Source organism: Vombatus ursinus, unplaced genomic scaffold (genome assembly GCF_900497805.2).
Source record: "Vombatus ursinus unplaced genomic scaffold, bare-nosed wombat genome assembly UNPS02014870.1, whole genome shotgun sequence".
NCBI lineage: Eukaryota > Metazoa > Chordata > Mammalia > Diprotodontia > Vombatidae > Vombatus > Vombatus ursinus.
Window position 1 is genome coordinate 750,050 of NW_020954648.1, and position 24,371 is coordinate 774,420.

Below are 24,371 nucleotides of genomic sequence, written 5' to 3' on the forward strand. Positions count from 1 at the left end.
TTGTGGCATCAGAGGAAAGGGAACCTTCTCTCATTTCCAGGGCAGAAAGGAGTGATTGTGGTCACTCACAGACCAGAGCACAGGCCAGGAGAGGTTGCAAACACCTCTCCTTAGAACATACCCCCTTGGAAGAACTGAAAACTTACAGGTCCCTAGAAGTAGCTCAGAAAACAGTTGCACAAAACTCTTGAAGCTTGGGACAGTACACCCTCAACGCTGGAAGCAGAGCCCTACTTGAACAAAGAGTTTAAAAGTCAAGCAATTGGCTGGGAAGATTAGGACACAGAGGAAAAAAAGTCAGACTATAGAATCCTACTTTGGTGACAAGGAAGATACAACCAGAAGAAGACAACAAAGTGAAAGCTCCTACATCCAAAGTCCCCAAGAAAAATAGGAAGTGGTCTCAGGCCATGGAAGAGCTCAAAAAGGATTTTGAAAATCAAGTAAGAGAAGTAGAGGAAAAATTGGGAAGAGAAATGAAACTGATGCAAGAAAATCATGAAAAATGAATCAACTGCTTGCTAAAGGAGACCCAAAAAAATGCTGAAGAAAATAACACCTTAAAAAAGTAGACTAGACCAAATGGCAAAAGAGGTCCAAAAAGCCAATGAGGAGAATGCCTTAAAAAGCAGATTTGGCCAGAAGAAAAAGGAGGTCCAAAAGCTCACTGAAGAAGGTAATGTCTTAAAAATTAAAATAGAACAAATGGAAGCTAATAACTCTATGAGAAATCAAGAAATTATAAAACAAAACAAAAAGAATGAAAAAAAATTGACAATGTGAAATATCTCATTGGAAAAAAAAAACTGACCTGGAAAATAGATCCAGGAAAGATAACTTAAAAATTATTGGACTACCTGAAAGCCATGATCAAAAAAAGAGCCTAAACCTCATCTGTCAAATTATCAAGAAAAACTGCCCTGATATTCTAGAATCAGAGAGTAAAATAGAAATTGAAAGAATCCACCAATCACCTCCTGAAAGAGATCCCCAAAGGAAAATTCCCAGGAATATTATAGCCAAATTCCAGAGTTCCCAGGTCACGGAGAAAATATTGCAAGCAGCCAGAAAGAAACAATTCAAGTATTGTGGAAACACAATCATGATAACACAAGAATTAGCAGCTTCTGTATTAAGGGATTAGAGGGCTTGGAATATGATATTCCAGAGGTCAAAGGAGCTAGGATTAAAACCAAGAATCACCTACCCAGCAAAACTGAGTGTAATCAATGAGGGGAAAAAATTGATATTCAATGATGTAGAGGAATTTAATGTATTCTTGAGAAGCCAGAGCTAAAAAGAAAAACTGACTTTCAAATACAAGTCTCAAGAGAAGCATGAAAAGGTAAACAGGAAAGAGAAATCATAAGGAACTTATTAAAGTTGAACTGTTTAAGTTCCTACATGGAAAGATGATATTTGTAACTCATGAGACCTTTCTCATTATTAATGTAGTTGGAGGGAATATATATAGACAGAGGGCACAGCATGAGTTGAATATGAAGGAATGATATCTAAAAAAGAAAATTAAGGGGTGAGAGAGGATTGTACTGGGAGAAGGAGAAAGAGAGGGGTAGAATGGGGTAAATTATCTCACATAAAAGAGGGACGAAAAAACTTTTACAGTGGAGGGGAAGATGGGGGAGGTGAGAGGGAATGAGTGAACTTTACTCTCATTGGATTTGGCTTAAGGAGGGAATAATATACACACCCAATTGGGTATGGAAATTTATCTTACCCTAAAGGAAAGTGGGGGGAAGGGGATAAGAGAGGGAGGAATAGAAGGGAGGGAAGATTGGGGGAGGGGGTGATCAAAAACAAACCCTTTTTTTTTTTTAAGTGAGGCAATTGGGGTTAAGTGACTTGCCTACAGTTACACAGTTAGGAAGTAGGAAGTATTATGTGTCTGAGGCCGGATTTGAACTCGGGTCCTTCTGACTCCAGGGTCAGTGCTCTATCTACTGCGCCACCTCGCTGCCCCAATAGCAAACACTTTTGAGGAGGGACAGGGACAAAGGAAAGAATAGAATAAATGGGGGCTGGGATAGGATGGAGGGAAATATAGTTAAGTCTTTCACAACATGACTGTTGTGGAGGTGTTTTGCATGACCACACATCTATGGCCTGTGTCAAATTGCTTGTCTTCTCAACGGGGTTGGGAGGAGGGAAGAGAATTTGGAACTTAAAGTTTGGAAATGAATGTTGGAAGTTGTTTCTGCATGCAACTGGGAAATAAGATACACAGGCAAAGGGGTATTGAAATCTATCTTACCGTACAGGAAAATAGAAGGGGAAGGGGATGGGGGGGCGCGGTAATAGAAGGGAGAACAGATTGGGTGAAATGGGAATCAGAATGCAGGCTGTCATGGGGTGGGGGGAAGGGAGGAATGGGGAGAAAATTTGGAACTCAAAATCTTGTGGAAGTAAATGTTGAAAACTAAAAATAAATAAATTGGAAAAAATGCATAAAATAAAATTTAAAAAAGACTGAACAACAACTAATTTATATTATATTCATTTACATAGCTATTCTCTCATACTAGATCATGAACTCCTCAAGGGCAGGGCACATATCTTATTTTTCTTTGCATTCCCAGGCACCTATAATCCTGTCTATCTTCATAGTAAGTGTTTTTAGAATGTTCATTGAATTTAAGTCCATACATTATTACCCATCATCCTTAATGTTCTGCATTTCTAGAAACCTGTAGGTTGCGAAAGGATGAACTTTTTAGGACCTTAAAAAAAATCAGTTGCACAAAATTCTTGAAGCTTGGGACAGTACACTGTCCACACTGGAAGCAGAGCCCTACTTTAACAAAGAGTTAAAAAGTCAAGCAATTGGCTAGGAAGATTAGGAAACAGAAGAAAAAAAGTCAGCCTATAGAATCCTACTTTGGTGACAAGGAAGTTCTTAGGTCATTTTATCTAGTGATCTTTGGGAAAACTTTTGTCTCTCAATTTTATACCAAAATTACCTTCATAAGGGAAATGAAATTTAAAAAAAAAATAAAGCTTATTGATTGGAGGGCCAATTGATTTGTTGATTTAAAGTTAGAAAGGGAGTTTGGAGGGCATTGAGATGCCAAGGAAGGTCCCCAGGCAGAGAGATAATGTAATAAGACATAATTGTAGGCAAGATTAATTTGGCAACAGTGTGAGGTTTGGATTAGAGCAGGAAGAGTAGAGCTGTAGGAAAATCTACCTAAAGGATATTTTACTAGTTCGGGTGGATGTTAATGAAGGCCTATACTGTCTTCATGTTAACTTGCAATGAGAGAGGAAGGCACAGATGTAAGAAAGAACCCATGTTTCCTGACTTGAAGTTCAGGGCTCTCTCCGATATCATTCTTCTCTCTGTACATCTCTGATGTACATTCTAGATTGAGTAGATTTTTGTGAAGCAGACTTTAACATTCTGAGGGAAGATGTGGTCTAATACCCAAACAGGTGACTTAGAGTATGTTTTTTATACAACCTGTTCCTAAATCTACTGTAAGCACAAATGATGAAATAGGTTAAATATTTAAAGTTAATGTGTATTTATCCTTGTAACTTTAATTGATGTTTAACAAAAATCAGCACCTTGTGCTGTTGAACAAGGCATTGTAGGCTTATGTATTTGTCATTTATTAAGACTACCTATGTTTCTTTTACGGATCCTTTGCTTGTCATGTTTGTATTGGTGCGATCATTTTACTTAGACTTTCATACAGTGTTCATTTTATAATTCAAATGCAAAAGAACACTAAAACACTTGGTTAAATGTATCTTTCCTTGAACTTAACTGTTAGGTTTTTAGTGTAAGGTCTGCGTAGTAGAGTGCTAGAGTAAAGCGTGTTCTGGGTTCATTGAGTCCAGGAAATCTGGACTCAGATTCCTGCTGAGACACTAGCTCTGTCAGCCTTGTCAGTCAGACAGGACACTGCACCTCTCTGTGTCCTATGCAGCTCCCTAGGATTGATTTACTTAGTCATAGGTTGAGTGTGATCCACTTTCTGATCTATATATCATTGGAGAAGGTTTCCATAAACAGTTCTCTAGATCTTAGGTTACTCCTGCATTTCCCATACTGTTAGCCTTTTTTGTTATTTGGTAGTATTCTATTTGGAATGTACACATTTTAAAATGTTTCCTTCTCTCTTCCTTTCTCTTAAGTTCCTCTCTTGTCCTGGGGACCCAGCTTTAACTTTAGCATCTGGTATGTTGAACTTAATGGCATTGATGATCCCGATGTTGTGCAACCCTGTCTCAACTGGTATAGCAAGGTAGGACTTAATTTAAAACCCTTTTATTGCATTTCCAAAGCCCTGTAAGTTACTGGTCAATAAAGAAATATTTATTGAGAATTATATACATTTGACCCTGAAGATTTACCCAGAAGACTACTATTATCATTACCAAACCATCTAACTCTAACAGGATATAAAATATATATTGATTCTAGAAAAATGTATTTAATACAAAATGTATAAGCTTGTTGTTCTTGAGAAGCAATATGGTACAAAGTAGAATTACTAGTCAGTAAACATTTCTCAAGCTCCTACTACGTTCCAGGTACTGTACTAAATATTGAGAATACAAATAAGAAAAAGATAACCTCTGCCCTCTAAGAGCTTACATTCTAAGGAGGGAATACAATTTTCAAAAGGGAATAGAAAAATAGGGAGTGGGTATGGAACAGGGATAGTATTGATGTCTAGAAAGTCTGAAGCCGAGCTGATTAGGGAATGAAGTTTGGGTGGCCTTGGTCCCTTCCAAAAATGAAGACCCCAGGCAGAACTCACCAGTGGGAGAAGGAGGATGGCATAGCATGTGTTCCGGGGTGAGGAGTCTGAAGGGGCAGATAAAATGAACAACACTTATACATGGCTCAAATTGGGAGAAGGTGGTTTTTACATAGTACTGAACTGGTACTCTGAAAGGTTAGGCTTTTATTTTATTAAATAGAATCATTATTATATATTATATCTTGTTATGTCATGTAATATATTATAATTTGGAAATACTTTATTTTTATTTCTTATTGGACCTCATTTGACACTGCTTCTAACACTTTAGCTTCCCTCTTCTTTACTCTCCTTTCCTACCATGGCAAATGATATATAAACATTCAGATGTAGTACAGGATAATAATAACAATAATATTTATATAATGCTTTAAAGTTACAGAGCACTTTCTCAATATTATACCATTTTTATCTTTAAAAAAATCCCTGGGAAGTAGGCACTATTATTATACCTTTTACAAATGAGGAAACTGAGGCTGACAGAAGTTAAGTGACTTGCTTAGAGTCACAAAGCTAGTAAGTATCTGCCACTGGATTTGAACTCAGGACTTCTTGACTCCAAGCCCAGTGCTCCGTCTACCTAGTTACCCATTTTTTATAAAGTTAATATTTTAAAAGTACAAAATAATTGTTTATTTTTTTAACTTAATAGAATTTTCATATGTACTAGGTTTTCTTAAAGCTATTTTGTCCAGTCTTTCAATAGCTGCTATTCAATACCCCAACAGAAAGGAAAAGATCTCTTTCCCCCCTCAATAAAAATAATCAAATATGCCCTAGTTACATTGTTACATTAAGATCAATATTCAGTACAGTTTCTGGAGATTTGATTTCCTGTTTCCTTCTGCACTCAGACCTCCCTACCTGGTTTGTTTGCCAACCCAATAATATTTAACCATTAAAAACTAAACCACCTTTCTTTTCTGAGATCCAGATTGATAGGTCCTAGGGAAGTCAGTATATGTGTGTGTGTGTGTGTGTGTGTGTGTGTGTGTGTATATAGATATATACATACACATATATGTATATATACATACACATATAGATATATGTTTTATATTCTTGTAGACCTTGCTTCCCTTATGACCTTCTGTTTACTCAGTAAAGGAAATAATCTGTGCTTAGGTCTGTATGACGATAGAAATAAATCTTTTTCAGTTAAGTGTGTAGCTCTCCTTTATATCAATTTTGCCTATGGCAATAAGAGTTTAAGAAATAATCACGTTAGAGGGTTCTACTGTACGCATGGGTTATATGGAGTGTTCAAGGAGGACTAGCATCTCCAGTGTAAGAGCTTGCTGAGTCCTTTGCAGAGCTGCTCATCCACTTTAGGTGGCACTCAGCTTTTATCTGTGACTTCAAGCTGTAACATGTGCAGCAGTTACCCCTTGGTAAACCATCTCAGATGGGCCTCAGACTTGTTAGTGAGTTAGTGAGATATCTACCCCAAGCATGTGAAGACTTTCCTCAGTGGAGTGGGCAGATGAGAACAGTTTGTGCCAGTGGCCATGAAGGAGGCTGAAGTAGGCACTGTGGAGTGCTCGGCACTTGATCAGACATTGAAGATGTCAAGGTCATCTGCTGCATCCTGGGCCATTGCCATTCAACCTGACTTATGTCTTGCCACTGGACTGATTCAGTGACTCTGGAAGAAGTGAGACTGATGGCTTTCTGCAACTCTACCTCACTTATATCCAGTTCACACATGAGTTAAGACATCAACCTGTGTTGTCATTGATCCTCTTTGAAAATAAAGAACAAACAACAACAATTAACTTCTGTATTCAGATATTCCAGGGTACTTCTTATAACGGTCACTTGAAGTGTGACTTAGTTAACTGGAAAGGAAATTCATTGGTAGTATATTTGAATTGTAAATTTGCCCTTAACTTGCTTTGTAGCCTTGAGCCAGTCACTAATATGCTTGTTTTCCTTGTGGCATATTCATAAGAGTGCCTGAAAAGTCAAGGCTGATATATAATTCCTAGGTTGAAAAATGTTATTTATAAGGGATGGGGAAGCATAGCATTTTTTCCTATAAGCTTTTACCTGTAGAATTTTTTGTTGTCTCCTAAAGCAGGTCACTTTTTTGGCTCTGTATATTTTGATTCTTGATGACCTGCAGTTTAGGACTTGATTAATATGCTTATTAGGCAACTAGGTGGCACTGTGGATAGAGCTTTGGGTCTGGATTTAGGAAGATCTGAGTTCAAATTTGGCCTCAGACATTTACTGACTGTGACCCTGGGCAAGGCACTTAACCCTGTTTGCCTCAGGTTCCTCATCTGTTAGATGAGTTGGAGAAGGAAATGGCAAACTTAACTAGTATCTCTGCTGAGAAAACTCCAAGTGCGGTCATAAAGAGTTGGACACAACTGAAAACAACTGAATAATATACTTACCATGCATTGTTCTCTGTTTATATAAGTTTTGTCCCCTCCATTAGACTGTTAAGTTCCTTGAGGATATATATATTTTTTATGTGTCCTGTGTTCCTTAGTTTAGTGCCAACTGTAGAGTAGCTGTTCAATAAATACTTGTGTAGGCTCATTTCACACTCCGGCAAAGTTATGCTTAAAGTTGTGCAAGGTAGGCTTCAGCATTATGTGAACTAAGAATTACCCGAGGAGCAGGCTAGTTTTCAAAGAGGTGGGGGAACTGGAGACCAGATTGCCAACATTCACTGGATTTTGGAGAAACAAGGGAGGTCCTGAAATGCATTTACTGCCTCATTGACTACACTAAAGTCTTTGACTGTGGATCACACCAAATTTGGCAAGTCTTCAGAGAGATGATAGTACCAGATCATCTTACTTTTCTCCTGAGGAGGAACCTGCACGTGGAACAAGAAGCAACATTTAGAACTGAACATGGAACAACTGATTGGTTTAAGATTGGAAAAGGAGTACAAGGCTGTATATTGTCACTTTTATTTGTTTAACTTACATGCGAGTACATCTTGTGAAATGCCAGGTTGGATGAATTGAAAGCCAGAATTGTGGTTTTGGGGAGAAATATCAGGGCAGGTGCAGTGTCTTAAATAAACACTTTTAAAATGTTTCGCAAATTCAGGTAACTAAATTTTCATAGAAATAATAGTTGAAGTCATAGGAGTAGATGAAAGAGAAAATGGAGAAAATTTAGAAAGAGAAAAGGGCTAACGGCAGAGTCTTGTGACCTTTTTGTCTTGTTCTATCTTGATCCTTGTTGGGCAAATCTTTTTCAAAAGTTTAAGTGATATTCCTGCCTCACTAAATATAGGATGGCAGTTGAGAGTTTCTCCTTCAAATCTTGTGATGCTTTTATTGTCATCATTCTTATATAGTATGGTAACTTTAGAAAGTGTAGGAATTGTGTTTTTGGCTTTGACATCCCTTTCTTATATTCTAAAGGGAATTTCTGCTGGAAAAATCAGTTATTTAATATCCTTTGTTGAGGAGCAAGACATGGCTGGTAAATTGGGGTTTTATTATACTATCCTTTTGTAGGGACAGAGAAACTGAATAGGTCACACAGTTGATACTTATGTTACCTGATTTGCAATCTACTATTCTATATGTGTGGAGGTGGGAGTATGTAAATGTCTGGTAATAACTATTGTTTTACTGAAATATGAGAGCTATTATGTAATATTTCTTGAGCAGCAAACACATTAAGCATCATGACCTACTTCACCTTCAGAGTATAATGAGGTTAGTTCCTCAGTGTCCCATGTTTATACTTATTCTTATGTAATCCTTACATTTATTTTCTTTTAGTGGAAAGGACTCATTTTTTCTTCCAAAGTGTGTAGTACTGTAAATGTTCACTGGCATACTTGTACATATAATTTCAAATAGTTATAGAAATGATTACTTACATTACTTATGTATTACTTTCCCTTATCATGATGATTGTCATATGCTTGGACAAAAAAGTTAATGGCTTTTGGCATTTATGTAGAAAGTTGTATATATTTTAGGAATATGTGCAGGGGGAATTAATACTTTGCTATTGTTAGTAATAGTTTTCCTGGCTTTTAAATTGGTATTTTGCATCACTAACAGTTGCAGCAAAGCAAATCTCTCCTCCTTTTAATTTCTCTTGTGTTCTAGTAGTACCGTGAACAGGAAGCTATTCGCCTTTGTCTAAAACATTTCCGTCAGCACAACTACACTGAAGCTTTTGAATCACTACAGAAAAAAACCAAGATTGCACTGGAACATCCCATGTTAACTGATCTGCATGACAAACTGGTGTTGAAGGGTGATTTTGATGCTTGTGAAGAGTTGATTGAAAAAGCTGTAAATGGTAAGATATTTAGAATATAATTTTAGATTTGCTTTTGGAAAAGGGAACCTCATACTATGTGTGTGGAAAATTAATTCTGCTGTTTATATTGACAGTATGATGCTTAAATGTTTACATCTTATTCTCTTAATAAAGTAGTAACTCTTTTGAGGACAGGAGGTCTTACTATAAGGTTCAAACATACTATATTTTACATATTCAAATGAATATTGTACTCAGTAAGAACTAGGATAGGCATCTTGAGAGGATACACGTTAATTTCAATAATGCTGCCCTCAGCATCTTTATTTTCAGTAACATCCAGTTGAAATTTAACATTTTCCTTAATTATTAAAGAATCACCAGACTACCAAAAAAAGGTCCATGGCACCCCCCCCAAAAAAAAGCCCGATGAACTGTATTTTTGGTTTAAAAAAAAGTTTTATCATTAGTGAGGTTTTGTTTAATGAATTATATGATTTTCTTGTCTAGTTTACAAGGTGATTTGGAAAAGAATCTAAAACAAAATGTTTTTAAAATGTTAACAGAAATATTAGTACAATTATAGTAAATATATTGCCTTATAAGATAATTACTTTGAAAAGAATGTATAAGTTCTCATATATTTATTTGAAAACCAGTCTCGTTACTTCATAACCAAACCATACAGTGATGTAGTAGATAAAATACTGATCTTGTAGTCAGAAGACCTTGATTCAGGCCCTTGCTTTGTCATTGCTTTGTGACCCTGGGCAAGATTTTTAACCTCCTATTCCTATTTCTTCATCTATAAATGAAGAAACAGACATATATTAAAAACTCACTTTAAAGTTTATATATTCTCATATAAACGTGAACTGTTATTACCCCACTCTAGTGCCTAAAGCAGTGCTCAAAGATATGAGGCACTCAGAAAATAGTTGTATTGTCTTGTGTGTATTTAAATACTTTATCAAACGTTGACCTTTCACAATTTTATAAGACAGAATGTCAATACCATCATTTTACAGAAGAGCAAATTAAGGAAAATTTATTTAGCCTGGTAGTTAATGATCCTTTGTTGAGTTGAAGTGACCTGGGGCAGCTGGACCTTCAGTTTCCTTACTGAAATGTTCAAGACAGAGTCTTTATCACCATGTATTATTGAGCACTCACCTATATGAGACATCAGGTGGAATGCTATACAACCAAATACAATGAACTGACTACCTTCTAACATCTTTTGATACATTTTAAATTTTACTTAATTTCCAAAGAACAACTTTCAGCTCTGCACAAAAACATAGAGGTAGAGTAAAATTTGGAGTACAATGGGAACATTCCATCATAAAAATCACTAAGCTATCAAAGCATGACAAGAATTTAAGGAGTATATAGCATGCCTTTAACTAGAGATATGTAGGGATTTAATATTTTTCTTTTTTCACTTAATCATTTATTAAACACCTGTGTACAATCTATTACTTAGCACTAGGATAGTTACAAAGCTGTTGTTTAGATATGGTTCCTGTCTTTTAAAAATTATTATTTGAGTTCATTTATTTTTAAGTTGTTATGAGAAAAGGAGGAAATCCATAATTGCTAGTGGTTGTACTTAATTACTAAGCTGAACACAGTTACTATTGATACTTGCATTTTTTATATCGATTTTTCAAATGCATTCATTTAAGTTTTTCATGTAGAGCAAGCCGGTCAGGAGGCTTGGTTCATATAATCTGGTAATAAAGAGTCAGGAAATCACTAAAAACCCATTATTCACAGTTCAGAGTTTCTGCAATAAACTTGTTCTTCTTGCTCTTGAAGAGCAAAAATCTTGAGGGAAATTGGGAGCAACTATTTTCGTGAGACATATTCAAGGCATATTTTATATTGCTTTGGGTTCTCCTCAGCTGGCTCTGCAGAAGTGTCTCGTTAACAAACGTTCCTTCCAAGGTTGTCCACATTTCTGCTTACTTCATTGATGATGCAGTTGGACAAATAAGGAAGTAAATAGCGGTCCTTTTGGCTTCTGCTCATATTAAAAGCATAGTGGGAGAGTACAGAAAGGCCAAGTCTGCTAAATGGGAAAGACTTAATTACAGAAAGCATTTCCAATTTCAAATTTTTTTGTGGAATGGAAAACAAATATCTGCTGTTTAAGATATTGTTCCAGTGCCTCCATTTAAATAGAGTCCATATTTAAGGGCTATAGATCTGCATTGCACTTTTTTTTTCCTAATAGGATTCTTAGTATTGTGGGAGTAGTTTCTGAACTTACATTCCATTGGATTACTGAGTATTCCTGAGGTAGTAGTTGCTACCTCTTATACAGTATCGCTAGGGAAAAAGCAATGCCCAGTAGCCTTCAAAGACAAAACTGACCAGCTGGAGATTGGAATGTGACTTCCAAAACAGAGAAGAATCATATTAAAACCTCAGGCAGGGCTATTTTTATATATCAGAGAAGAGAATCCACACACCCACACCCCCACACCCACATATACATCATTTATGAGAGAAGGGAGCTGAGTTTAAATCTCTGAATTCTTAAAGTCTCAGTTTGAAACACACTGACAGACAGACTAAATATTTGTGTTTTCCTTTACTTTCAATTTCCTTCTGTCTGTGTGACTTTCTTGTATTTTTAACCTGTATAGCTTTACTCTCCTTCAGTCATTATGTTGACTTACAATGCTTTTCAGGAGTACACATTATAAATGAGACCAATTTTTCCTTTCATTCAGCAAACATTTATCAAATGCTGCTGCATTCTCATAGATGGAAGATGGAGATCAAATAATACCCCCTTACCTTTGTGTAGCATTTTACAGTTTACAGTGCACTTTGATGTATTTCATTTCATTTGTAAACTGTCAAACACTAAATAAATGTTGACTATTATAAGAGCATGCCCTTGTGAGGGAGGCACAGCGAGTTGTGATGCAGTGTTAGGACAGAGGAGGAAAATGGGGTTCAGTGAGACGGTAGCTGGCAGAGTGTGGGCCTGTACTTTGGTCTGCTGCTTCCAGCAACTTGCTCTAAGTGCAGTAGTCCGCTAATGTTTAGTTCTTCTACTGTTACAGTATGACCTGATCGTAATCATACCAAATAAAGGATTCCCATTCAACAGTAAATCCTATTAAAATATTCTACTTGACTGTCTTTATTATGAGCACTTAACATTTAGAATTTTAGAGCTGGAAGGACCTTAAATTATATCTCTTCTCAACTTCATCCCTGTCATTTTACACATAAAGACACTTGAAGTTTGAAAAAGTGAAATGACCAAGATCACCCTCCAGCTTAGTGTCAGAGCCTAAATTAGACCCCAGTTCTTTATTGGAACATTAGCAGGGAAGAAAGGTTATTATCACCACAGGCTTATTTTTTTTGAATTGAGGAGCTTCAAAATATTTCTCATAGAATTATCAAAATAGACACATAGAGGAAAGGCCAAAAGGTAAATGCAATAAGTATTGAGGAAGCTATTGAGTGTGTACTTGTGTGCTGTCTTTGAGCATTTCATTAGAATAGTAAACAGTATTTCCCAACGGATGAGTTAGAAAGGCTCATCAGAGGACATAGAGGAGGCTAATTGTGTGAAGCTGTGTGTGCTTTTGTGGGGCATGATCATTGTCATTTCACATTTGTTGTAATGTTGTGGTGTTGACTCCTCATTCTTAATTGGTGCTGTTAGTCAGTGGGAAAGATTTTGTGTGACCGTCACATTATTGTTCTGGAGCAGGGGAAGGTTCTTAACCTTTTTTGTGTGCCATGGACTTTTTGGATAGTCTTATGAATCCTGTGAACACTTTTTAGGAGCAGTATTTTTAAATGCATAAAATATAATAGATATGATCACAAACCAATTATGTTGAACTACAGTTATCAAAAGGTAGCTAGGTCGCTTAGTAGATAGAGTGCTAGAGTCAGGAAGACCTGAGTTCAGATCCAGACTCAGACAACTTACTAGCTGTGTGACCCTGGGCAAGTCTCTTAACTCTGTTTGCCTTAATCTACTGGAGAAGGAAATGGCAAGGCACTCCAGTATCTTTGCCAAGAAAACCCCATGGATTGTGTTGTCCATGAGGTCATGAAGAGTTGGTCATGAAGAGTTGGACACGACTGAACAACAACAACACAATTATCAAAATGTTAAGCAGATTCATGGATGGACTCCAGGTTAAGATCCCTTATTTGAGAGTATGATCTAAAAAAAAAAATTTAGCATTTGGTTATCTAATTCTTATTTATTGTGTTGGTCCAAATATCGGTTATATTTGTAAAAGAAGCTCTCTGAAAGGAAAAATTTTATGTAGGTATATACTGAAAAGTAATGACACAAAATAGTTTCCATATAGTGAGCAGTATGGCATTTCTTTAAATTAAAATACAAGTATTTTATTCATTTTTGTCTTTATAGCTGTCTTCACATTTTCATTGGCATTTTTTCTTCCTGACTTAAACATAGTATGTATTGTCTATTACTTAAAGCAGGGGTGGGCAAATTCCAATTTGCTGTTTTTGTATGCCAACAAGCTCAGAATGGGTTTTTTGCAATTTTAAAAATAATAAAACTTTATTTAAAAATGTAAGAACCATTCTGAGCTCACAGATCTACCACTGTCTTAGAGAATAATTACAGGTTTCTGATTTTATACACCATAAATGTAGGAAATCAGAGTGTCATAAATTGGGGAGAGTAGGACAAATGGTTAGATCCTGCACGTGAAGACATGAGAAGACGTTGGGATCCTGCTGCAGTTTTTGTGAACTGTAGGCTATAAAGTAGGTAACCAGTTTGTAGTTTGTTCAAGCTGTTTCTTATCATCTCCCACTGGGTTTTTTTTTTTTTTTGGTGACTTTTTTTTTTTATTGTTTTGTCATTTGCAACTCTCAGAAATGAAGGGAGACCAGCCTCGTTTTGTTAATTTTAATAACTGATAGTTATTTGTTAGACAAGGAAGTTATGATTTAATTTATAAAGGCTGTTCTCATTCATGGTACTATTGACAAACAAGTTATCTAATTTTCATTTTTATTGCTTCATTTTTATTTTAAAGAAAAGAAAAACAGAATAAGAATATATCAGGGATACATTTTTTTTTAAAGCATTTTATTTGGCCTTGCTCACATGACCTTTGAACTCTACTATTTACTATCTTTCCTTTGGCTTTGGAGAAAACTGAAGGAGATGATATTTCGAATTAGAAATAGACTCTAACCTTGTAGAGATACAGGACTAAGGACATTGAATGTATAAGGAGCATCATGTTCAAACACATGGATGTGTTGAGTCTTTCTGATAATTATAGTGTGTGTGTGTGTGTGTGTGTGTGTGTGTGTGTGTGTGTGTGTAGATATTCTCTCTAGCCTTAATTCTGACTTTCTTTTGTTTTAAATAGTCTTTGGCTGCCAAGTTCACCTTTCTCAACTCGTGTGATTACTTTTTGTAAATTTTATCAGAGTACAGGTAACTTAAAGCAAAAATATACCGAGGTTTGAAGGCATGCAAAAAGATTTTACCAATTTTAGTAAAATTGTTCTTCATTTTTTTTCTTTTTTTCGGCATGGGGTAATTGGGGTTTGGAAAGGCATATGGGGATGCTTTCACAATATAGTAAGGTTAACAGACCCAAAATGTGAATTTTTTTACTTTACATGATATATGTCATCTTTTTGTTTGACTGACTTTATAGCACAACTTAAGCATGTACCATTGCGGATCTACATTTTTTTTTTAATAAGTTAAATCTTTAATGATATAATATTTTATTTTCCCCCCAATTACATGTAAAAACGATTTTTAATATTCTTATTAAAAATGTTGAGTTCCAAATTTTCTCCTTTCCTCCCTCCCTCCCCTACTCCCCCCCTCATTGAGAAGGCAAGCAGTTTGATATAGGTTATACATTTGCAGTCATGCAAAATATTTCCACCTTAGTCAGTCATGTTGTGATAGAAAACACAGAAAAACAAAAACCGAAGAAAGTAAAGAAAAAGTATACTTCAATCAGCATTCAGACTCCATTTTTTTCTCTGGAGATGGATAGCATTTTTCATTATCAGTCCTTTGGAATTGCCTTGGATTATTGTATTGCTGAGAATAATTAAGTTCATTCATGGTTGATCATTGTACAATATTACTATTATAGTGTACATTATTCTCCTGGTTCTGCCTATTTCACTTTGCATCAGTTCATGTAACTCCCAGTTTTTCTGAGTGCATCCTGTTCCATCATTTCTTATGGTGCAACACTATTCCATTAAAATCATATACTACCACCAGTTCAGCCATTCCTCAATTGATGGACATCCCTTCAATTTTCAGTTCTTTTCCACCATTAAAAGAGGTACTTTGTACATCTAAATCCTTTTTCTTTTTGTTTATTTTATCTCTTCGGGATATAGACCTAGTAGTGGAATTGCTGGGTCAAAGGGTTATGCATGGTTTTATAGCCCTTTGGCTATAAATTGCTCTGCAGAATGGTTTAATCAGTATACCACTACCAACCATGCATTAGTGTCTCTTTCCCTACATCCCCTCCAACATTTGTCATTTTCCTTTTCTGTCAGATTAGCCAATCTGGTAGGTGTAGGGTGGTAGCTCAGAGTTGTTTTAATTTAATTTAATTTCTTTAATCAATAGGAGTTATAGAGCATTTTTTTCACATAGGATTATAGATAGCTTTGATTCCTTTGTCTGAAAACTACCTATTCATATCCTTTGACCATTTATCAATTTAGGAATGGCTCTTGTTTTTATAGGTTTGACTCTGTTCTCTATATATTTGAGAAATGAGGTCCTTATCAAAGAAACTTGCTGTAAAATTTTTTTGACAATTATGGATTCTGTATGTTTCCCTCCATCATATTTCCCCCCTGTTTATCCTATTCTCTCTCCTTTCAGCCTGTGCCTTCTCAAAAGTGTTTTGCTTCATTTGGAAGTAAGCCCAAAGGGCTATAAAACTGTGTCTACCCTTTGACCCAATAATAACACCACTTCTAGATCTGTGTGCCAAAGAGATCATAAAAACGGGAAAAGGACCCACATGTACAAAAATATTTATGGTAGCTCTTTTTGTGGTGGCAAAGAATTGGAAATTGAGGGAATGCTCATTAATTGGGGAATGGCTGAATAAGTTGTGGTAAATGAATGTAATGGAATACTATTGTGCTATAAGAAATGATGAGCAGGCATACTTCAGAAAAACCTGGAAAGACTTGTGTAGACTGATGCTGAGTGATGTGAGCAGAACTAGCAGAATGTTGTACATAGTAATAGCCACACTGTGAGATGACTGACTTTGATAGACTTAGCTGTTCTCAACAATGCAAGGATCTAAGACAGCTCCAAAAGACTCATGATGGAAAAAGCTATCCATAGCCAGATAAGGAACTCTGGAATCTGAATGCAGATGGAAGTGTACTATTTGCTCTCCTTTTCTTTTGTTGTTTTGTTTTGATCCTCCTTTTTTGTGGTTCCTTCCATTGGTTCTAATTCTTCTTTACATTATGACTGATGTGAAAATATGCTTAATATGAGCCTATATGAGATTGCATGCTGTCTTGGGGAGGGGGGAAGAGAGAGAAGGGAAGAAAATTTGAAACTCAATCTTATGGAAGTGAATGTTGAAAACTAAAAATTAATTTAAAAATTTTTTAATAAAAAAGTGTTTTCCTACTGTCTTTTACCTACCCCAATCCACTTTCCCTTTTATCACCCCCTTCTCTTCTCTTATCCCCTTCCTTTCCTACTTTTCTCTAAGGTAAGATAGATTTCTAAGATAGATTTCTATACCCAGCTGAGTATGTATGTTATTTCCGCTTTGACCCAATTCTGATGAGAGTAAGGTTCACATGCTTCTCCTTCACTGTAAAATCTCTTTTACGTGAGATAATTTATCCTATTCTACCTCTCCCTTTCCCCTTCTCCCAGTGTATTCCTCTTTGTTACCCCTTAATTTTATGTTTTTAGATAATCATCCCATCATATTTAACTCATATTCATGCCCTCTGTCTATATATACTCCTTCTAACTGCCTTAGAAATGAGAAGGTTTTTAGGAGTTACAAGTGTCATCTTCCCATGTAGAAATATAAACAGTTTAATTTCGAAACCTTTATGATTTCTCTTTCCTGTTTACCTTTTTATGTTTCTTTTGAGTTTTGTATTTGAAAGTTAAAATTTTTGTTCAGCTCTGGTCTTTTCATCAGGAATGCTTGAATGTCTTCTATTGCATTGAATATCTGTTTTTTAAATATATATATATATTTAAAATTTATTTTTAGTTTTCAACATTGACTTCTATAAGATTTTGAGTTCTAAATTTTCTCCTTCTTCCTCACTTCCCAAGACAGCATGTAATCTGATATAGGCTATACATGTACAATTATATTAAACACATTTCCACATTCGTTATGTTGTAAAGAAGAATTAGAAGCAAAGGGAAAAACCACAAGAAAGAAGAAATTTTAAAAAAAGAGAGATTGAGAAAATAGTGTGCTTCAATCTGCATTCAGACTCCGTTGTTCGTTCTCTGGATGTGGATAGCATTTTCCATCATGAGTCTTTTGGAATTGCCTTAGATCCTTGCATTGCTGAGAAGACCTAAGTCTGTCAAAGTCGGTCATTGTACAGTGTTACTCTTAACTTTGTACAATGTTCTGCTGGTTCTGCCCACTTCACTTCAGCATCAGTTCATGCAGGTCTTTCCAGGTTTTTCTGAAGTCCGCCTGCTTATCATTTCTTATGGAACAGTAGTATTCCATTACATTCATATACCACAGCTTGTTCAGCCGTTCCACAATTGATGGGCATCCCCTCGATTTTCAGTTCTTGGTCACCACAAAAAGAGTTGCTGTAAATATTTTTGTACATGTGGGTCCTTTTCCCATTTTTATGATCTCTTTGGGGTACAGACCTAGAAGTGGTATTGCTGGGTCAAAGGTTATGCACAGTTTTATAGCCCTTTGGACATAGTTCCAAATTGTTCTCCAGAATGGTTGGATCAGTTCAGAACTCCACCAGCAATGCATTAGTGTTCCAATTTTCCCACATCTTCTCCAGCATTTATCATTTTCCTGTTTTGTCAAGTTAGCCAGTCTGATAGGTGTGATGTGGTACATCAGAGTATTTGTTTGGATTAGCATTTCTCTGATCAATAGTGATTTAAAGCATTTTTTATATGACTATAGATAGTTTTAATTTCTTCATCTGAAAACTGTTGAATGTCTGTTTTTCCCCTGAAGGATTGTACTCAGTTTTACTGGGTAGGTGATTCTTGGTTGTAATGCTAGTTCCTTTGCCCTCTGGAATATCCTATTTCAAGCCCTCTGATCCTTTAGGGTAGAAACTACTAAGTCTTGTGTTATTCTGACTGTGGCTCCATGATATTTGAGTTGTTTCTTTTTGGCTGCTTGTAGTATTTTCACCTTGACCTGGGAGCTTTGGGATTCGATTATAATATTCTTGGGATTTTTCATTTTGAGGTCTCTTTCAGGAGATGGTTGGTGGTTTCTTTCAATTTCTATTTTTCCCTCTGGGCTCTAGAATATCATGACAGTTGTCCTTGATACTTTCTTGAAAAATGATGTCTAAACTCTTTTTTTCATTTCTTTTCTTTTTTATCATGGCTTTCAGTTAGTCAATAATTCTTAGATTATCTCTCCTGGATATCTTTTCCAGGTCAGTTGTTTTTCCAATGAGATTTCACATTTTTCTGTTCTTTTGATTTTGTTTGTTTCTTGATGTCTCATAAAGTCATTGGCTTCCACTTTCCCACTTCTACGTTTTAAAGAATTTTTTATTTCAGTGAGCTATTGTCCCTCCTTTTCTTTTTGGCCAGTTCTGCTTTTTAAAGAGTTCTTTTCTTCAAAAAATTTTTGTACCTCATTTTCCATTTGGCCAATTCTGCTTTTCAAGGCATTCTTTTCCTCATTGGATTTTTGTACCTCTTTTACCTTGTTCTGTTTTTTAAAGTGTGATTTTCTTCAGTATTTTTTTTGTGTTTTTTTTTAACCAAGCTGTTGACTCTTTTTTTTTCATGATTTTCTTGCATCGCTCTCATTTTTCTGCCCAGTTTTTTCTCTACCTCTTTTACTTGATTTTTAAAATCTTTTTTTAGCTTTTCCATGGCCTGAGACCAATTTGTGTTTTTCTTTCAGGTTTTGGATGTAGCAGTTTTGACTTTGTTGTATTCTTCTGAGTGTGTATTTTGATCTTCTTTGTCACCCTAGTAATTTTCTAAAATCAGAATTTTTTTTTTTGTGGTTTGCTCATTTCCCCAGCCTATTTCTTGACTTTTAACTCTACGGTAAAGTGGGGCTCTGCTTCTGGGATGGAGGGTACATTTTCCCAAACTTTAGGATTTTTGTACAGCTTTTTTCAAAGCTAGTTGTGGGAGGGTCTGTACTCTTTCAGTTCTTCTAAGGTGGTGTGATCTAAATAGAGATGTGTTTACTACTCTCCCAGCCTGTGCTGTGGTCTGTGAGTGACCACAAGCACTCTTTTTTGCCCTAGAACTATGACCAGGGTCGCCACTTCACTGGGGCCGCAAGCTCTGGTATACTAGTGCTTCTTCTCTTCCTGGGGCTGTGACTCAGATCTGAGGATGGGCAGTGCAGTAGGGTCCTGCCCTTGGTGACTGCTGCTGGTTTGCTGGGGCCCTGTTTGCCTTGGCACGACCTGCATTGGACTGCACTGTACTCTCACCCTGGTGTAACAGACCTTTCCTGCAGACCTTCTAAGTTGTCTTGGGCTGGAAAATTGTTTCACCCCATCTTTTTGTGGATTCTGTCACTTCAGAATTTGTTTTCTGGCATTATTTTAAAGGTATTTGGAAGAGAATTTGGGAGAACTCAAGTGAGTCACTGCCTTTTCTTTACTGTCTTGGCTCTGCCCTCCCTGCAGGTCTACATCTAAAGTAATCAATTCTCCCCCCTCCTGCCCCCTCCCCCAATTTAAAATTAAATGCTATGTCACATAAAGCAAATCTATATTTTGAAGGAAGCAAACACAGAATTTGCCTTTTACTAAATTTGTAATGAGCATTTGCTATACTTTTTTCCTTTAGTATGTCAGAAAAGAACATCTTAACTACTACTTTTATATTAGAAATAGCTTAACTGAAATTCAGTCTACCCCATATCTGATCCTCTTCATTTAGTGTTTATTCAGACTTGTTTGATCAACGTAGTTATCTTGGAGCAAAAGGCAGCAGCAGTGTATTAAGTAGATTAGAGAGTATTTTTATTTACAAGATACATCATTGTTATTAACTAAGCCTCATACTGCTTAACTTACTGTCATTATTAACAACAGAGCAAGAACCCAAATTTATTAACTCTCCCAAATCTTTACAAATTATACTGAGCCATCTTTTCTCCAAAACTATAGGGTTCTCTCATGGATAGATTGAACAGGCTTCTCAAACTTTCTTGTGGCCTGTTCATATGTGAGGAGGTGAAATATGGAATTTCTCCCAGTTAATGAAAATGTTTCTGGTAAGGCATTTGGAGCATCTCCAAACTAGTTCCAGAGAAGAAAAGAAGCATTATAAAAAAGAAACCGAAGACACAGTGGAAGAGAATTTTCATGTCTTGACAGTCTGTTATAAGGGAGAAGTTATGTTTTCTTCCTAGGTCATGGTATGATTTCTCTCACATTTGTTCTGATTGTGAAGGTTCAGTCAATATTCTTTAGCATAAAAAGCCCAAATATTTTAAAATAAAACATCTGGAAGCTTTCTTAAGTCTCAGTCCAGAAAAATTTCCCTAAGGCTCTTAGTATAATATTTCACCTTAAGTTGAAATAGTAGAAAAAGGATAATATTTAAATGCAGTCCATTGTCGAAACCTGGGATCATAGAATATAGAAGTAAGAGAGGCCTTAGAGGTTATTTAGTCCGTTTCCTTTATTTTACAGGAAACTGAGACCCAAAGATTGAATGACTTGCTCATGAAGCCAAACTCATAGTAGGTAGCAGAGCTGAAATTACAACCCAGTTTCTCTGACTCCAGATCCAGACATGTTGTTAAATACAGTAAGAGTTATATCTGGATTTGAAAATGAGAACTACATTCAATAGCTGGAAATTGTTTTTTACTCTGACCGTTTAAAAAAATTGTCCCTCAAACTAGCAGAGACACCAAAACTCATTTAAGGAGAAAGAGAATGAAGAAATTCTAAGTATTTCTTCGAATAATACATGCTGAATGGTATGACTTGTGAAGTTTCCATTATACATTCGGAATATACTTTATGAGAAGTGGGTGTTTTATGAATAGTTTATTTTAATGCAAGAAACTTGGTAACATAAGATGACTCAAAGGAAATGTCAATCTTGTAGCCAGAGAAAGAACTTTTTTTCTTTTAAAAAACATGCATTGGATAATGCTAGTGGTCCTAAGCTCTTGGGCAATCTTTGTTACCCAGGGGGTAGGTCAGTCTTATTTCATCCAAAGAACTCTAAAATAATTGATTTATTAATTTGCTCTTATCATAAAGCCTAATGTTTTAAGCTTTGCTATGTTTTATATTTTAAATCATAGAAAAAATAGCCCTGCAAGGTTGACTGTAATGCCTTTGGGCATATTTGACTTTCTACTGTTATTCTGACTATAACCTGCCAATTCTAGTAAGTAGGGCAGTTTTTGAAATTGTCAAGCTGTCTTAGCACAGATGGTAAACTGCACTAATGGTACAGGAAAGACTCTCTTGCCCCATTTGGTTGAAGACTTGGATATTCTGGTTAATAGGGAAGATTATTCTATATATTATGTTGTTCCTGTTCAGCCATTTCAGTCACGTCTGCCTCTTTGTGACCTCGTTGGGGGTTTTCTTGACAAAGATATTGGAGTGGTTTGTCATGTCCTTCTCCTCCTTATTTCACAGATGAGAGAAGTGAGGCAAATAGGGTTAAGTGATTTGCCCTAGGTCACACAGTTAGTGTCTGAGACCTAATTTGAACTCTGGTCATCCTGAGTATAGGCATATTGCCCTAACCACTGTGCCACCTAGCTGCCCTGAGTATTATATGCATATTCAATTTTAAAAAAATTCTTAAGTATTGAAAACTTAAGAATATAACTTTATATTTAATTGACATTCACAGTGGTTTTAATGTTCATCTTTGATTTTTTCCTAATGCGGCATTTTGATATCTCAAGGTCATTACTGTAAAAACCAGTTATTGTTCAACTTTTAGATGAGTGAAAATGCTGGTTAGTTTCACTTGATTAATTCCTGGATAAATATCTTTTACTGTGTTCACATAACTTGGTAGATCACTGATTGTGTTGATGTGAATACTCTTCCAGTGGTAAAGATTGCAACCTATGCATGCCTTCTCATCCAATTGGATTTGTAGTTGTCATACCTTTACTGTAGCAAAAATCTTGAGCCTGCCTATTTCTACTTTCCATTTGTTCTCATCTTCCTGGTTATAGATTTATGACTCATCCAAAACTTCAGGAAGTGAGGCATTCATATTTGTAGTTTTAGACAAGGTATGTTCCAAGGATATACAGAATCAAGGGGAAACCACACTGTCAGCTGATACTCCATTATGCAGTATTGCCAGTTCTGGAGTATGTAGTGAATGTGCCAGTTGAAAAGTGCTTGGTGTTGCTTTAGACAGTTCAGAATTGAATGACCTGTTGGCTTTCCCCTTCTACTGAGGCATTATTGCTGGTGAGGAAGGACTGAAACTCACTGATTTATAGAGTGGATAAGAATACCCCTCCTTGTGACTATCCTATCTAGAAATTTTCCAAGAGAGTGAGAACACTAGTAGTGGAGTCAATAAAGAATCCTGTTTTCCATGCTATTCTAGAAATGTTTCCATTTTCCTGCTTAATCAGTTCTATATTATTTACGATAATAATGGGAATTCTTTTGGAATTGAAGAAGGTTCAACATACTTTTGAGAACGGAACAAATCATTCTTACAGATTTTTTCCATAATTCCTTTAAAAAATTTTTTTAAATTCAGTGCCTTAGAGAGATAAAAAGATATGACCCTTACAACTAGAAGTTTAAGTACCATACAAGGTTTAATAAAGGCCTATACCTGGAGTCAGGAATATTTAAGTTCAAATTTGACTTCACACATTTACTAGGTGTATGACTCTGAGCAAGTCATTTAACCTCTGTCTGCTTTGCTTTCCTCAATCAGCTGTACTGTGTAGAAAATAATAGCAACTTAGCTCATAGCATTGTTGTGAGGATCAAATGTTAATGTTTGTAAAGTATTCAGTACAGTGCCTGGAACATACTAGGTGCTTAATTAATGCTTGTTTCCATCTTTCCCTAATTAAGTATGATCCCTACCACTAGAAACTTATGGTTTTAGGCAGTGGAAGTTGCCACTTGACAGGTTAGGGAAATTTTTGTGAAATTTCAAGAATTCATTGCATGTTGAATATAAATTGAGTTATTTTGGGTTTATTGAGAGGTATTTGAGAGGAAAAGGAGTATTGTGTGGTTGAAAAGGCAGGCAAGCAGAGAAGATAGTTTTGGTTAAAATGTCCAGGTTGGATTGTAAGGCAGTTGAATTGGGGATCTCTAATCAATAGGTTTATATCTGACAACTTAATTTTGACTGGACTTATAAAGGTATTATTATTATGGTTGTTAGCCCTACAGGCTCCATTCCCTCTCATAAACTAGTGTATACTATTCTGTTTAGAAATAAACCTCCAAAAATTTAAGATTTAATCTAATGATATTAAGAATTAAGAGAAGGAGGCCAAGATGGCATAGTAAAAGCAGGGACTTGCCTGAGCTCTCCCCTAAACCCCTCCAAATACCTGTAAAAAATGGCTCTAAACAGAGAATTAAGAGAAGGAGAAGTCAGCAGTGGTGGATCAAGTAATTATTATTGCAGAAGTCAATGATAACTTATGGACTTATATGTTCCTTTTTTGTATTTTTAAAATTTTGAACTTTAAAAAAAAAGACATTTACAAATACATAGCAGAACCCCCAAAAAAAGGATTTTGCACAAAACCATTACTGTTTCATACTGTTTGCCTTAAAAAAAGATTAAATAATAAATTCCAAAAATATCCCACTTGAGAAGGAGCCATGGTGGTGGAGTAAAGGGAGCGTTCTAGCACAATTCTCCCAACATTCCCCTGTAAACAACTTTAAAATAACACATGAAATTGAATTCTCACATAAAAAAGGCACAGAAGGAAGATTTTTTACAGTGGAGAGGAAAATGAGGGGAGGGAGGGTATTGCTTGAACCTCACTCTCATCTGAACTGGTTCAAAGAGGAAAGAACACACACACACACACACACACACACACACACACACACACACACACA

General features: G+C 35.9%; 1 protein-coding gene across 2 annotated transcripts in view; it reads left to right on the top strand.

The window, feature by feature from the left end:
• The window catches only part of MKLN1 (muskelin 1), a 227,549-nt gene that overhangs the window by 73,685 nt on the left and 129,493 nt on the right, over nt 1-24,371 (top strand). For both annotated transcript variants that reach the window (XM_027842258.1, XM_027842259.1), the window contains 2 exons: nt 4,159-4,268; nt 8,888-9,080. In XM_027842258.1, coding sequence (XP_027698059.1) covers nt 4,159-4,268; nt 8,888-9,080 — 303 coding nt within the window. The remainder of the gene's footprint in view (nt 1-4,158; nt 4,269-8,887; nt 9,081-24,371) is intronic.